Source organism: Gordionus sp. m RMFG-2023, chromosome 4 (assembly GCF_954871325.1).
Source record: "Gordionus sp. m RMFG-2023 chromosome 4, tfGorSpeb1-WG-v2, whole genome shotgun sequence".
Lineage (NCBI taxonomy): Eukaryota > Metazoa > Nematomorpha > Gordioida > Chordodea > Parachordodidae > Gordionus > Gordionus sp. m RMFG-2023.
The window spans coordinates 27,198,139-27,216,069 of NC_088778.1; the positions used below are offsets into that span (position 1 = coordinate 27,198,139).

The 17,931-nt window shown below is 28.4% G+C and overlaps 1 protein-coding gene across 1 annotated transcript in view; it reads left to right on the forward strand.

Annotated features, from left to right (window-relative positions):
* The first annotated feature begins 7,990 nt into the window (after positions 1-7,990).
* The window catches only part of LOC135928194 (receptor-type guanylate cyclase gcy-22-like), a 28,963-nt gene continuing 19,022 nt past the window's right edge, over positions 7,991-17,931 (forward strand). The window contains exon 1 of the mRNA XM_065464578.1: positions 7,991-8,069. Within this exon, the coding sequence (XP_065320650.1) occupies positions 8,062-8,069 (8 nt within the window). The 5' untranslated portion in view covers positions 7,991-8,061. The remainder of the gene's footprint in view (positions 8,070-17,931) is intronic.

Below are 17,931 nucleotides of genomic sequence, written 5' to 3' on the forward strand. Positions count from 1 at the left end.
TGCACTAGTAATTAGATGAAATTGATAACAGTTTAAAAACTGTATATCGATTTAAATTTCACATTAAAGGGATAGTTGATAAAACGTTCCAATTCGTGCTAGATATGGCCACGGCAACAGAAAATGCTCAAAACGAAATGACCATCAAGAAAGACTTGGTAAATAGTGTCAGACCGCAAGATAACAAACATAAAATGCCTAATTCACAAGAGTTTGTTAAGAGAGATAATAATTATAGGAAGCCTAATAATAAGTTTTACGATAATAAATGTAAGAATTGTGCCGGCTGGCATGAAAGATATTTATGCCCAGCTAAAGACAAAACATGTTTTAAGTGCCAGAGAACCGGACATTTCGCAGCATGTTGCCTTAGTAAGCCTGTATATCGCAATTTAAACTCAGTGAAACCACATTTTCACTCAAGTGATTCGATTAATAATCTCTGGACAAGGGGATTAAATAAAAGGGCTAAGATCACAGCCAAAATAAATGGACTTAGTGTCACTTTTGATTATGATACAGGAGCACAAGCCTCGATTATAGGATTGAATATTTGGGAGAAAATTGGCAAACCATTAACATCTTCCACAAACCCATTAGCAGCCTATGGAGATAAGCCTTTGGATCTTATGGGTGAAGCCATGGTTCGTGTGCAAGTGGGGAAGGAAATTCGCAATTTATCAGTTATTATAATAAAGTCAAATGATTTACCTCTGTTTGGGTTGCCATGGATTTTAGCATTTGGGTTTGAGTTACCGAGACAGGTAAGCATACAACAGGTTCTCAAAACGAATAGAGAAACAATAACATCAAGTTGCCACCAAACCAACGATGCCCCGATGGGCCGCTCGAATACATTCGGTGCCCCCGCGGGCCAAAGCCTCGATGGGCCGTTCGAATACAATCGATGTTCACACGGATCGAGGATGTCACTAACGGAAGACTCAATGGGGCATTTGTTAGCTAAACAGTTTAAAGCTGTTTTTGACGACAAACCGGGGTTGATACGTAATTACGCGGTGCGACTTCAATTAAAAGATACGGCTGTTCCAAAATCGTTTCCAGCTCGTCGAGTGCCATTTCCGTTACGCAGAGCGGTTGAACTAGAACTGGATCGCCTTGTGGCTGCTGAGATTTTGGAGCCCATCGATTCCTCTATAACTAGGGTGCCATGGGCAACCCCAACAGTAAATGTCAGAAAAAACAATGGCGAGATTCGTATTTGCGCAGATTTCAAGGTGAGTCTAAATCCCCATCTATTATATGATCATCACGTTATTCCTACACTGGATGACTTATTGGTTAAGATTCAGGGGGGAACCGTTTTACGGTGATAGATTTAAAGGACGCGTATCTACAAATGGCCGTTGAGCCAGAGTCCCAAGAATATTTGGTCATCTCAACACATAAAGGATATTTTCGATACCGAAGGATGCCGTTTGGGCTTTCGTGCGCACCAACTATTTTCCAGCGTTACATGGACAATGTTTTGAAAGATTGCCCGATGACTGGAGTGTATTTGGACGATGTAATTATCTCCGGCGAAAATGACGCCGAACACCTGGCTAATTTAAAAATAGTACTCGAAAGGCTGCAGGAAGCCGGCCTCAAAGCTAAATTTGAAAAGGTCCAATTTCTACGGAAATCTGTTTCATTTTTAGGTATAGTTATCGACCAAAATGGGGTACATCCAAGCGAAGAGAAAGTTAAAGCAATCCAGGCCGCACCTAACCCCAAGAATGTTCATCAGTTACGTTCATTTCTTGGGCTTGTCACATATCATGAACGGTTCATTCCCAATCTTCATAGTGAAGCAGCTGTGTTACATCGATTGACTAGTGTAAAAGTACCATGGTGTTGGACTAATGTAGAGCAGGAGGCTTTCGATAAGGTTAAGACATTGTTATCAGCGGAAGAAACCTTAACGCCGTATAATGCTAAATTACCGTTGATTATGGAGTGTGACGCGTCAGATACAGGACTGGGGGCTGTTTTACTTCATAAGGTTTCACAAAACGAGGAAAAACCCATAGCATTCGCGTCTCGGACGTTGTTACAGTCGGAGAAACATTATGCGCCTATCGATAAAGAAGCGAGGGCATTGTTATTTGGAATAGAAAAATTCCACAACTTTATCTACGGTCGAAAATTTAAACTTCGGACAGACCATAAACCCTTGGAACGGTTGTTCGGGGAAAAGAGGGATCTGCCAAAGATATCGAACAATCGTCTGACACGTTGGGCCTGGAAGATGGCCGCTTACGACTTTTACTTCCTCGAAATGACTGAGCTAGATCAATTTTCAGGCGCATTGCTCGAGACCGATAAAGATCTCGAATCAAGACCCGAAATCAAAACTTGGTATTTTAATTATTTTCTCTATAAAGTTGATATTCATGATATTAACAATTTTCTTGCTTTATCTAAATGCACCTAATTTGAATATTGTTTAACAAAAGAATATTGTCGATATTGATTTATTTATATTTCTCTTTTATAATCACATGACCTATCATATTTGACATGTTTTTTATTTAAAAGCATTTCTAATATATTTTTTTAACCCTAACCCATATCTATCAAACCTTAAATTAACCCTAAACAAATTCTAAACCTTTAATTAACTACCCTAACCAGGAGCGTGAGTAGGCCTAAAACGAATTATTTGTTATTCATATCGATTCGAAATTTCGAATCGAATATGAATAATGAGGAAAATATATTCGTATTATTCGAAATTATTTATATATAAATATTCGTAATTATTCGCAAATATCTATCAGTGCGATTGAGAAAATAGAAACTTATTATAACTTAACAAATATTCACACTATAATATCAACAATACTGGATCCTAGACTAAAAATGGAATTTTTTGAGCAACTACCAACTACATATAACATAGACACGACAAATCTATTAGAAAAATTTAAAGATGTATATAATGATTACAAAATAAAATATAATATCAAATCAAATCAACATCAGTTAACCCAATAGTACAGTCGAACATGGATAGAATTTTTAAACAAAATAACATCGCATCAGTATGTTAGGTGGAGACATATCTTAACGAAATAAGAATCAGTTCAAATAAGAGTCCCTTAGAGTAGTGGAGATTGCATGGGGATCGTTTTCCTGTGTTGTCAAAAATGGCAACTGATATATTGTCAATTCAGGGATCTTTGGCTTCATGTGAGCGGTTGTTCTCAATAGGAACAAATATGATAATGAAAAATAGAATGTCTTTGAAGGAGGAAACTATTAGAAAGACTTTATGCTTAAAAAATTGGATATTATCAAATTCGGATTTACTATAATTTTATATTTTTGTGTATTATTTTCTATTTTTATAAAATGAGATTATTGTACATTTTTAAAAAATTTTAATATTAGATTGAAGAAATAGTTTAAATATTTTTTTATAAGCAATTCTAATTCTAAAAATCGGATATTTTGGTCAATTTGTTTGGTTAACGTTATATGAAATCATTGGGTTTTATTTCGTTTATTTTCTATAAATTTTTATATTGTAATGACAATTAGTTTAGAGAATCCTTAAAAGTGTCATCTTTAAACATCTGTAAAAAATTTTTTGCAAAATATTTTATAAGCTTTAGAAAAATTTTCGAATCGAATCGAATATTCGACGAATCGAAACGAATAATGATTTTATTATTCGTACGAATACGAATAGCGCAATTATTCGATTCGAAAATTCGATTCGATTCGTTTTTTTGTAGGCCTACGCGTGAGCAAAGGGGGCGAGGGCACCTCATAAGCCAAAAATTTCAGATTCCGTCTTAAATATTTTTCAAAAATATTTATGTTCTATAATTATTACTTTATATTTTATAATAATCAATCCTACCTCTTATAGCGATATTCCAATTTAAATTTATTTATTATATTCATAGGAGAAATTAATACGCTAATAATTTATTCTATGAATACCGGTTTCAAATTTTCCTTGACGTTATATTTATCTACCATTTTAAAATAATCAATTTAATAGAGACTCTGAATAGCTGAAAGCAATATATTGAAACTTTATATGATTAGGCCAAATATAGGTAAAGAATTTCATAAATTATTTGTCATTGCTGAATCAAAAGTAGAGTATGAATTTGATATTTATCAACAGGAAGGCGCTCATCTCAATGAAATATATAGGGTCAGTAGAAGGATACTATAAAATGAATCTCTTTATGCCCGTTTTGAATACTTTTATAACTCTAAAGAATGACGGGTTATTGATTAAACAGGCAGCACTTATAATTCTATAAATATCAGAGACCTGCAGGCCTAAAAAAATTTTCAGGCCCGGCCCAAAAATATCATTTTTATTTTTTTTATAAATACATAGTATATTCTCAAAATTTTATTTACACAAATTTTTTGTAGTATCAATTTGTAATATACTAAATATCTGTTTAGAATTTAAAAAAAAAAGTGTTGTTAAAAGGCTTGTTTTGAGCCGATTTTTAAAAACGGCTAACTCAGTGTTTTATCCAGAAAAATATTGTGCAAGGCTGAAAATTTTGCTCATAGAAGGAGCAAAGGTCTAGACATATAGTATCGAAATTTCGAGGCTTAGTCAATATTTTTCAAAATATTGAGTTAGCCGTTTTTAAAAATCGGCTCAAAACGAGCCGTTTAACAACATTAGCTAATATACTTGCTTATTAAATGATAATACTCGCCGAAAAATATGATAAAATACGAAATAATGAATTTTTTGAATATACCAGGTCGAATATAATTTTTAAAAATTCCGAGCCGGGCCTAAAAAATTTTTTTTTAAATCTAGGCCGGGCCGGCCCCAAATTTTTTTTTTAAAATATTCGGGCCTGGCCGGGCCTAAAATTTCTAAACCCGGGCCGGGTCGTAAAAAAATTTTTGGGAAAAAAATTCGGGCCGGGCCGTACAAATGGTTCCTCTGCAGCTGATAAATATTATTACTGCAGAATCCTTCCGAATCTATTTTAAATCTTAATTGAGTAAATATTAAATGTTTGGCCAATTTCTATTTTGAAGATGTTAAAATATCCCGTGATGAACTACTAGCTGTGTGCAAATTGTGGGTATAGAAGGGTTAAACATGGTTGATAATGTTCCAAAAATGCTATAAATGCTTCGCAAAATTTTAAACATATTTTAGATTATTTTTGCAATATATAAAACAATTGTATATTTTTGCAACTCTACCCATTAGTACTTCTACCAATAAAAGTACATTTTCTTATTTAACACGGATAAAACATACCTGAAAAGTAGTATTGTTAAATGACTTGATTTGAGCCGATTTTTAAAAACGGCTAATGCAATATTTTAATTAGAGCTAGGCCTCGAGATTTCGCTAATAGATGTTAAAACCCTTGTGCCATATATATGCAAAATCTTCTGGCTTGCTTGATAGTTTTTTGGATAAAATAATGAGTTCGCCGTTTTTAAAAATCGGATCAAATTGAGCCGGTTAACACTACTGAAGAATACTGATTGAATGGATTAGTCCTTCTTTATACATAAAGAGTTGACATTAAGCACTGATGAAATCTTTGAAATTTTAGCTCAATCCTAAAGAAGATTGAATTTTTCACATTATAAATTAATTTTATAATATGCTTCTTTAATTTTCTCAAATTTATAATTCACCATATATTTTTTCCATCAATTATTTGCAGGTTTATATATGTGCAATAATTCTTAAGAATATTTTTGCTAGATTAAAATTTACATTTCCGACATATTTTTTTTAAAAACTATAATTTAAATTTAAATATCAAATTTTAAATGTTTGAAAAATTTATATCTTTTTTTTTACAAAATTATTTTTTGAGATATTTATTTTAGTGATTATTCATATCCTAAAAATATGTACTTAATATTTATATTTGAATTTGTGTATTAGAAATTCTCAATATTTTATAGTCAATAGTCCTAATAAATTCCTGAAACTTAAATATTCTTAAATAAGTGCAAGAAATTTTTTTTTTTTAATTTAAATTACCCGCCATTATACCTAGGAAATTTCTGCGTATGCGCCCTTTCATCTTACTCCTTACTTTAGATGCCTGTTAAATTTTAAATATATTTCATTCAGATATCAAAAATTTCAGTTGAATCTTGAGTTAAGATATCATCATCTAATTAATATAAATTACATATTCAATAATTTAAAAGAAATTTATTTTGCCATTTTTATTACATTTTTATATTGTGCAATTAAAAAAAATCTATTCAATTTTCAAAATATTTTTTTTTTATAAATAATATACAAGAAAATTTTATATCATTCATTAATATTTGTTAAAATATTAGTCAAAATCAAAATATTTGAGAATTCGTATTATATTTAAAAATTTATTAAGGTTGCGTCTAAAATATCAAAAAATTGAATTCACAAACTTTCGAAACTTTGATCAAAATAAATAAATAATAATTCTAAATAAAAATAAAAACATGTCCTAACCTATGAGACATAATTCCAAAAATTTTTAAAAATTTCGAAAATTTAGCATGATTTTAAAATTTGCGAAAGTTTTGAAACTTTGGTTTTGGAGACAGCTTTTAAATCAAATTATTCTCTCTATTACTTGAAACTAGAACTTTTAGAAAGGAACCAGAAAAAAATAATCTAATATCCAGAACCTCTTTTTTAAAAATTTGTAGAAGCAGGAACCCTGTCTGCCTTTTGAAATTAAACTTGAACCTTATTAAAAAGATTTTTGAAATTTCTTATTAATAAAGTATGAAACCGGAAGCGCAAGCTAAAACACCAGAATCTGATTCTCATTTAAGAACCGAACTTTCTTTCATTCTTTCCTTCTATCTTTTTTGATAAATTATCTATTATTTTATGAAATAGATTTATTGAGGGTAGGAGGTCGATAGGTTTTTCAAGTGATAGATAAAATGATAATATGATTAAATAAATATATAACTGCGCTGGCGTTATTATGAATAGGAGGGCCAAATGGCAAGTCATACTTTAGGTAAATCTTGGAGCTACTTAATGAATATGTAAGCCATCTGGTTTATTTAAATAAGTTTATTAAAGTGTTATTTTATCGATACAAAATTAGGAGAAGATAAATGCAAATTTATATTATTTAAAATAATTAGTCGAGATTTAATAGTAACAGTTAGTTAATCGATTAGGTGGTTTAATTGTACAAGTTGTTTTGATAGGTATTTGTTGTTATATAAATTATTGAGAAATTAGAATGAATATTTTATAGATTATATATAATACTATTGTTATAAGGATGATGAGGGGATATTTGAAAATGTTTCTTTCTTGGATTGCTACATTAGAAAGATAACCTCCATTAAGGAATTCGGATAAATCAGGCAATCATAACCACTTAGTTTACAGCCCAACTGTATTTAAGTCATGTCATATTCCAAGTATATATTATTTTCCTTTTTTGTTATCGATTTTTTTTAATGCTTATAATAATTCTTAATTTTTCCCCATTTTTTAAAATTTAATTTAAAAAATTTTTAAAAAAATTTTAAAAAAAATTAAAAACACAAAAGATATAATTACAAAATCAGATATTTATTAATTATACTCTATAAATTATTTTAAACGAGAAATGAAAGAGACTTTAAACATTGCCCTTTGCTGATTCCTGAGATATTTAGATATTAAAATAAGAATAAAAGGAAGGAAAAAAACATCTTGCTAAAGTTTTCACTCAATAAAAAAAAATGGTAAAATTTTCTACAAATAACAACGTCCATCCTTCACCTTATAGTCCCACAGGGAATATAAATCTTAGCAACTTTCCCGAATCGTCCTTAGCGCCTAAATTAAAATTCAGCGTTTTGGATACAAGAAAATTGACAAAATTATGGCCAAAGAGCAAAGATGAAATAGTTTCCTCCTCATCTAGTAGTACTAAATACGAAGAATTTAAATTTCTGATGCTATGTAACGGTGACGAGGTTAAAATCAATGATAAATTTTGGAGGTCTATGAAGATTTTCAATTTCGTAATTTACACAATAATCGGGTCCTTATTTGTCCTTATAACATTTCTATTGTACCAGATCATGTACAAGTAAAAATAAATTCATTATATTATAATAATTTTTACAAGATCTCATTGCAGTGTTCTAACCAACGAACTTTTTGAAATGCGTCTTTTCTAATTGATGGGGTTATTAATAAAGTTCCTATACCAATAACCAATAAAAATGTCTATCGTTATTTAAAACTTTAATTCTATCCTTATCTTAAGATTATGGCAAAAATATTATATAATTATATATTCCAAGTGGATTGCTAAACTCTGCCCTGCTTATTTCGGTTCACTAAAATTTTTCGCACAAGTTCCCCGGACCGTTATTTAAATATTTTTCCGGCACATCCAGGCCTGATAATAATTTTTTACTCATTTCCAGACCCTTTATTTACTAAAAGTCACTGATTCGGACATTTTTGATATCTATATCTATTTCTTTTTAGATGTCAATTTAGGCTCTTTACTCTATAGTTTTCTATTTCTATAACAACCGTTTTATAAATCAATTGTTTTTTGATACCTGTATTGTGTACATTTGTAATTGAATCATTTATAATTAATAACTTGGTTAAATATTTGATGAATCTTCTTTAATTTATAGATTTTAGTTATTTAGTTAGACAGCTCTTATATAAAGAAATAAGCATGCAATAACTTATTTTATTTTCCAAATATTATTCATCAAAATCAAAATATTAACTTAAAATACAAAAATATTTTATCAAAATTTAAATTTTAAGCAAAAATAATAGATTTTCGAGCTATCCGGCCCGACCAGTTTATTTTTTACTTTTAATGGCCCAGCCATTTATAATTTTTTGCTGGCCGGATTTTTAAGCTTTGCGGGTCGGACATTCACATCTCAATTCCCATTGTTATATTAAGTGAATGTTTAACACGTTGTTTGAGATAATTTTGTAAATGGCATATTATCGTACTAAATTTGAAATTAATCTTTAATATTGAAATACTCTTATTTTGTCTCTCCTTGTGGATTTAAAAAAAAAATATATAGTCGTTTTGCAGTGAGACCAACGATATATTACATTATTATTATTATAAAACCTTTTAACTTTTCCTTATTATAATCATTTGATCTCAAAATCACAATGTTTTAGGTCAAAGATTTCCCGATTTATTTTAACCAAAATCCTTATCGATGTCCTAGTTGTGTAACAAAAAAGAATCCTACTTAACATTACTAACTACCTTTTACAAAAATTTCTTTCGTAAAATTTAAAAAAAAAAATAAAATACGAAAAGCCGCCAAATGACTTAAAAACAAGACCATCTAATTTATATTTTGATAAATATTTTTTTTGCTAGAATTGTTTAGAGTAAAGGGTTACTTAGCAAAACTTTAACAAGATTTCATATTTCATTTTTAAGTTTCCCGTTAGGAAAATAATATACGGCAGGGCGCGTACGCAGGAATTTGCTATGGCGAAAGGTAAGGGGGGGGGGTAAGAGGGGGGTATAATTAACTTTATTTAAAAGAATTATTCTAGAAATTATTTAAGAACATTTTAAATTTAAAATTTGCCTCAGTAAATCATGTAAAATATGAGAGATTCGATATCCCAAATGGATTCCATGTCCCATATAGACATATATATACGGATAATTACCATAGTTGTAAAATATTTTATTAGAAAAGACATCAAATAAAGTTCGACTTGTAGGTTAAAATTTAAAAAAAAATGGATTATTAATTCCATTCATACATTTAGAGGCCCACAGAGGGTGGTGCTCAGCATATTCAATTTTTCAGCTTTTGTCCAATATTTCTAATTTAATAACTCATTTTATTTAGTTAAATGAAATAAAATTTGATATTTCCTCTGTCATTTCGTATGATGAGGATTATAATGTTTCACATCCATTTTTTAAAAAAATTGTTCAAAAGAGCATTCAAGAAAAAAAAGGATTTCTTGTATTAAAAATAAAAATTCACAATTTAATAATGCAAAATAAATTATTATCATTAAATTTTAAAATTTTTACTGTTGGATATGTAAGAATATAGTACAGAAGAATTCAAAAAAGTGGATATAGAACATTATAATACTTAACAGACGATTTATCACAGAAAAATTTCCGATTATCATTTTGTTTTGATAAAAGAAGAGAAAACATCATCACTTTCTATAAGGGACCCGGAACGAATGCATTTTTGGTTCCAAAGCCGCCGTTTCCGGTCAAAAGATTTGTTCCATTCCAATTCCGTTCTATGTTACAGATCTCAGAACCTTCCAGAACGCGTTCCTAAAAATATCTAATTTTATTTCTACTTTATTTTTAAACCAACTCCACATTATTTAAGTATTAATTAAAACATTTTATAAACGAACATCATTTATATTTGAACGAGAAAAAAAAACACCTCTCAAACTTGAATTGGCGATAATATTATCCATTAAAATATTAAATTTTTATTATACAATATTAATTTTATAAAAAAACAAAGTAGCGTCACTAGGGGGTCAAGGCACACGGGCTAGAGCCCTCGGAAAAAATTTTAAGAACCCCCTAAAAAAATTTAAAAAAGGATACTTTGAAAATGGTAGCTAAAGAAAGGGTCATAAATTACTTAGATTTTAAAATATATTTAATATTATTTCAATATTTTTAATAATTATACTTGTTTGTGGTCGGGGCCAGATATTATTTAAAAATATATTAAAAAATAGGATAATTAAAATCTTGATATCATACCAATTCTACACTAGTAATATCAGAGACCTACAGGCCCGGCCCCAAGCCTGGCCCGTGTACTCGGGCCGGGCTGTATATTTTAAAACCAAATATTTGAAATCGCCATTATTAGCTATAAAAATTAAAATAAAATAAAATATTTTTTTAAAAAAAACCCGGCCGGGCTGAAAATTTTGAAAAAAAAATCCGGGTCGGGCCGTATAAATGGTACCTCTGCAGGTCTCTGAGTAATATAAAGTGTGGAAAAACACCATTTGACATAAAATTGGTAAGAATATTATCCATAACATTAAATTGGTAAGAATATTATCCATCTCTTATTATACAATATTAATTTTATAATAAAAGAGTTATAAATTATTTAAAACATGATTAAAAAAATATCTAATTAAATTTCTACTTTATTAACTTGGCGAAATGAGTTGCTATTATTATACCTACACTATGTATATGACATTTTATGTAATACTTATATCTGTGCGGTGGTGGTATTATAAATTTGAGTGAGAAAAAATACTACATATCATTAAATTATTAATAATAATATACATTTAAATTTAGAACTTTAATTATACAATATTAATTTTATAATAAAACAGTAAAAATTATTTTAACATGATTAAAAAAATATCTAATTAAATTTCTGGTGATAATATACATTTGACTGAGCAAAAACCCAACTTAACATTAAATTGGTAAGAATATTCGCCAATGAAATTGTAAATTTTTACTATATCATATTAATTTTAAGATAAAACAAGTTAAAATTATTTGATTTTTTAAGGTCTTAATTCTTAAAATAACATAAATAATACTAAATAAATTGGTAATAAAGTTTGAAGCAAACTTAATTAAAAAAAATAAAAAAGGAATATTTATAAATGAGCCATAATATATAATGATGGGCCGAGGTTACGCCATATTACGTTAGGCTATAGCACCAGCATATTTTTTTTGAAAAGATCTTCTTATGGAACTGACAAAATAAGGATAAGTAATGGTTTGAATATAGAATAAATTGTAACGTTTAATTTTATTTTTAGTATAATACAGTTATTTTTATCATTAATCCTTCCTTTTTTAGGAATTTAAATTTCCATATAAACAAATAGAATCAAAAATATTTATATTCTATAAATCCTAGCGTATTTAGAAGAGAGCCATAGGTAGGGTTGCCAGATCCTGCTTAATGAAAAAAAGGACATTTAGAAAAAAATTAATTTTAAGCGATCATTTATTTTTATTGCATAAACACTCCCATTTCCCTCCTAGTTTATCAAATATAGTCATTTGTTTTATATTAAAAACTTTTTTGTTAATTTTATTTATATTTTGCATCGCAACTATATTTAGATTTTAACCACAAAAAAAAATATTTTTTCGTTATAATTAAACATTTATGTTTTAAATATCTTATATATATATATATATTTTTTTTTTTCCGAGTATGTACTTTATTTTTATTATATTATAATAAGTATAATATTTTATAAAAATAACATAAAATAATTTAAATCGAATTAATCTATATAACTTACAAATCACATTTATTTTTCATTTACATATGTTTTTCGTTATATATTTGGCCTTTTCTTTAAAAATTAATAAAACTGGTAGCATAAAAACGATTTAAAATTATATCGCATGCATTAAATTGATCTTATTAGAGTGCACGGATAATCTATTCTTCTCATTTGTTCATTTACTATCGAATAAAGAAAAGATTCTATCAATTTTAGCATTATGAGCGGGTAAAGCAAAAAATAAAATTCGCTATGATTACCACTTCATTATGTCGTTCGAGGATGGAAATATCAGAAATAGGACCATGTTTGGTGAAGGGGAAGTTTTATATATTCAATACTACTCATTTTATTTGTAATAAATGAATTAATGTTGCTTTTTTTCGTACTCTTCAACATTTCTTCTATTCCGTTATTGAATATAACCTACTTTTGTAATCAAGGGAGTTAATTTGTGGTCTAGCCAATCATAACTATGGAACAAATTAGATTTTTGACATTATTTTTGGGAACGTTTCACAACTGTTCCGGGAACGTTCACTGGATAATCGTCACCATTCCTTTCACGTTTCATAATTTTTCCACTAATAAAAAAAGATTTAGGTTCGAACCCCACCCTAGAGGTTTGAGATAGGCAGGTTTTTAGCCCGCCTGCCCACGTCCACCCGCTCAATCTCTGAGCTGAAGTGGGCAGATTTTCTAAAATATTTAAATCAATGGATGGGTGAATTTTAAATATTTTTTCAGTCAAAATATGCACAAATTAAAAAAAAATTTAAATTTCAAATTACACATTTTATAAGTGTAATTAAAAAAAATTTATTAAAATAAATAAATAAAAAGCCAAACTTAGCGCGCGAATGAATTTTTAAAAAAAGTTATTAGTGGTTGGGCAAAAGTTTGCTGGCTTGCTAGCTAAAAACCGCCCATTGCAAAAAACTACCTAGTGTTGTTAAACGGTTCGATTTGAGCCGTTTTAAAAAAAAGGCTAACTCAGTATATTATTCATAATATTACGCAAGCCTGAATAGATGGCACAAAGGTTTGGACACCTATTAGCTAAATCTCAAGGCATGGGCAATGTTTCTCTGGCTAAAATATGGAGTTAGCCGTTTTTAAAAATCAAATCGGACCGGTTAACAACACAGCCTCTACCCCTCCCTGCTCAATTTTCTTAAAATTTTAAGGCTCATTTTGAAGTTAACATTGGGTCGCGATCAGCAAAATTTTCGGCCGTAAAAATTTGGCTCCAAAAATTTCCTTAGTCAGGCAGGTCATTATTCTTATTTTTTTTTTTTAAAAAAAAATCGTGTTATAAGAATTTTTAACAATCGATATTTTTTTTTTGTATCCAATCTTTTAAATAATTTTGGTTTTTATAAATTAATTAAAATTAAATATACCAAATATTTTATTTTGTCTTTTAACAAACGAAAAATATTTTTGCCAGTTATCTTTAAAATTCAACTTTTTAAAAAAAAAAAAATGTTTCTTCTTTTAGGTAGCGTGACTGGAATTTTTATTTACCATGATTGAAAAAATAGTAATTTTATAGGAGTCTGTGTTGTTGGAATTGTTTTTTTTTTTTAGAAAATTCATAAATCTAAGATTATATATATATATTTGTCGATACCGCGCGTGTTCGAAACCCGGGTTTGCAAAGGTGATTTTCACTCAACTCTTGGAGCAAAAAAGATGATTAATATCAAAGTTTAAAAGCCTTAGGCCTCACTTATAACAAAGGCGTTATGTTCAGCGTAGCGTTATTCAACGCAGCGTTATCACAGCTGATTCCATTTTCTAAAATAGAGATAAAATTATTTTATATATCATTTTAAGAAAAATCATATTACCTTTTTATCGAATTCGCTATTATTTTAGCAACTCATCGCATTATATGTTTTTCAAATTTTATCATAGCGTTATCATTCATAAAGCTTCATATTTATACATTTAACGCAACGCTTGAACACTGAGGCCTTACTTAAATTTTATCTTTAATTAATGCTATATCCTTCACAATGAATTCGTAAGGTTAAATATAACATCTTTAAATAGTTATGATCCTTTTAAAATTTTAGACTATGTTTGGTAATCACCTTGGAGTCATTTTTAATTTATGACTTATAAAGGTATCAAACGGGAATGTGAAATTATTGCCTGATTCTGATTACGATTGAGCTCATTGTCGGTATCATAAATAAATACAAATATAAGAAAAAATATTTAAAGAGCACTAAATTTTTGATTAATTTATTATTATAATTAGATTTAATTTTTTATGTAATCAACGAAATACAGTGATACATCACATGTGTCTTATTTCAATAATATATCAAAATAAATTTAAAGAAATATGTTTTTTTAAATTTTAATGCATATTTAATAATATAATAAAATTTAATTATAGAAGGATTAATATTTCACCGAGAAAAAAATAACAGAAACTTCGTTCAAATAATTTTTTAGTTGCAATATCTGAACTAATGATCTGCATCGGGCCTAATTTTTCAAGCCCGGCCCGAACCCAAAATTTTTTTAAAAAAATTTACCGGCCCGGCCAGGCCCTAATTTATTTAAATATAGAAGTTAATTTTTATAATTACTTAGACATATAGCGTTTAGTTTCAATAAATTAAATCAAAAATTTTTATTTTACATAAAAAATTCAATATAAAATTGATAAATTTAGATATATTTAATAAAATTTCCAAGGTCCGACCCGACCCGGCCCAAACCCGATTATTTTAAATAGAATTAGGCCCCCTAACTTTGCAGATCTCTAATCTGAACCTCCTATAATGAGAAATTAGCAGATACTGCCTAACCCTGCATACACAGTTGGCGCGAATTCGTGGTGTAGAAAACAAAAATAAAGCGTATTTTTTATAATTCACAGCGAATTCCCACTAACTATGAATGAGGGGTTAGGCAGTACCGAGCAAATTGGTATATTGTTTATTTATTTTGGTTAGATGCCAAATTTGGTTATAATTATCAGTTGTGCTACCATATCGCGTTACTTTTTAAAAAAAATAGCTGTAACTAGCTATTAATTAAGAAAGTAGCGAAGTATTATATAATAAATACACATAAAAATTATTAAATTATATTTATAATTAATTCTAAAAGCATAGTTTTTTTTATTTAATTTTGAAATTTAAATTTATATTTAAAAATTATAAATCTTATTTTCAAAATAATTTAAAATTTTAAATGTCGACGATAGAGATTGATATTGAAGATAATGTTGGTAAAGATCATATAAGCAAAATAATTTCCCTGAAAAATGATGATATTATCGAATTTTCTTTTCCTGAATTCGTAAAATATTTTAATCTCGATAAAAATTTTAACACAGGGTATAAATTTAAATTTTAAGAGTGCCAGAAAATTTTATCAACAAACAAGAATAGTAGCTTCAACGAGGAAACATTTTAGAGTAATATATCATATAAATATAATATAAAGTCGAGCCCAATATTTAACTTTAAAATAATTTGAATCATAGCTGTATCTATAACAGTTTTTGAGCCAGATGAGTTTATGTGAAAGTGTTGACTTTCTGGCCCAGTTCAAACATGGTACGTTTCAACTGGCCATAAGATATTATTCAAGAATTATATCATAAATTAAAAATTACAATAAATAATTAATATTAACATTTCATTTTACCATCAGACTCATCTATTCAATAATAATATATCATAAATTATTATCTGGATGTTGAACATTTAAAAATTAACCACTCATCTATTCATATATTTATAAATTTCATCGAAACATGCTAAATACTTATTTCAATCCTTAGTCTGGCATAGCCAGTCACATGGCCATTTATGCCACTTATCTCTGCATAACTTTTATTCTAACTATAACACAGCACTTTATGGATTATCACTTCTATCAATTATCAGAATTCCTCAATAATCCAGCCCAATAATTTTTTGCTCATCCTATATTAAAATTTTTAGACGTTATCCGGGCATTGCAAACCTCTACTCTCAACAAAATAAAAGTAATGACAAAAAAGAAATATTTTTCGCCATTATTCCTTATTTAAATAAATAAACAATATGACAAATTTTATAAAAAAAAAATTTATCTTCTATCTGGTAGAATTAATAATTATATCTGATCTAAATCTATATACCACGTACCAATTAATTTGGTGTGTTTGTAAGTATACCTCATAAATTTTTGAATTTAAAATGTCTTTGTTTTGAAATTGTAACTATAAAACTGACATTGTAATTAGTGATCTGCATCGGGCCTAATTTTTCAAGCCCGGCCTAGCCCGAAATTTTTTTAAAAAAGTTTTGCCGGCCCGGCCCGAACCTGAAATTTTTTTTAAAAAGTTTTGCCGGCCCGAATTTATTTAAATGTAGAAATCAATTTTTATAATTATTCAAAATAAAAGACATATGTTATATGTCGTTTAGTTTCAATAAATAAAATAAAATATTTTTATTTTACATAAAAAATTCAATATAAAATTAATAAATTTAGATATATTTAAAAAAATTTCCAAAGTCCGACCCGACCCGGCCCGAATTTTTTTATAAAAATAATCGGCCCGGCCCAACCCAATTATTTTAAATAAAATTAGGCCCGAGTCCAGCCCGTCCGTTCGGGCCGGCCGGGTACGGGTTGGGCCTAACTTTGCAGATCTCTAATTGTAATATAATATATATATGTATATAAATGCACTGTAAGCCGTGATAATCCTTAAATGAGATATTAATCATAAATTATGTCCAATAAAAATCAAAAAAATAAAGTTTAAATATTTATGTAATTATTTATTATATATTAACAACTTTTAATGGCCTAATTAATGACAAAAGCATTTATCAAATATTTGTGAGTGTTTTTATTTAAACAGTGGTTAATAAATTCGCTAAGTTAAATAAAATCATTGTTAACCTTAGCTATTATTTGGATAAGTTTATTCGGGATATAGTTCATCTCCGAAATCCTTAAAATGAGGATATTTGGTTTACAATTTTAAATCCCTTTCTAAGGAGATTTTTACATCCGAAAAAAAATTTCTATTTTTACCGGAAATATATTTTAAACATATGTAGAGTATACCTACACCTATCATATGAGTTTCTGACAATTTCGCCATAAACTTTTGTGTATTTTTTTTTATAAGACTAGTTTAAAAGTTCAGAGCAAAATTATTGGGCAAGTACTCCACTCATGTTGAAGACATTCTGGTATGATCAGATGTTTTCAAATCGCTTCTTATAAATGATTTTAAATTGAGACATTTCGAATATCCTCATGCGAAAAAATCTATATAATTTCTTTATTTTTGCAGTAAAAGAAGCTCAATAAATTTTAAGCTGAAGTAATTATTTATACAGTTGTGTTGTTATTAATCGTTTAATTTGTAAGCATTTACAATTGAATTAAACCACACATTACCAAACAGCGACGAATCTAGAAACTTATTTCATTTATATAACGCTGCTGCAATGCTAACCTCCATTTTTCGTTTTTAAAAAAATCGTATATCTACATTAAATATATTTCAAGGTCTAAGTGAACTGAAATAGAGTTGATTGAACAAGGCATAGCTTCTAAATAAAATCTGAAAAGATGATGTGTGTTTTAATTCACGATCTAGTAGAGGTTGGGGGGCTAAACCGGGC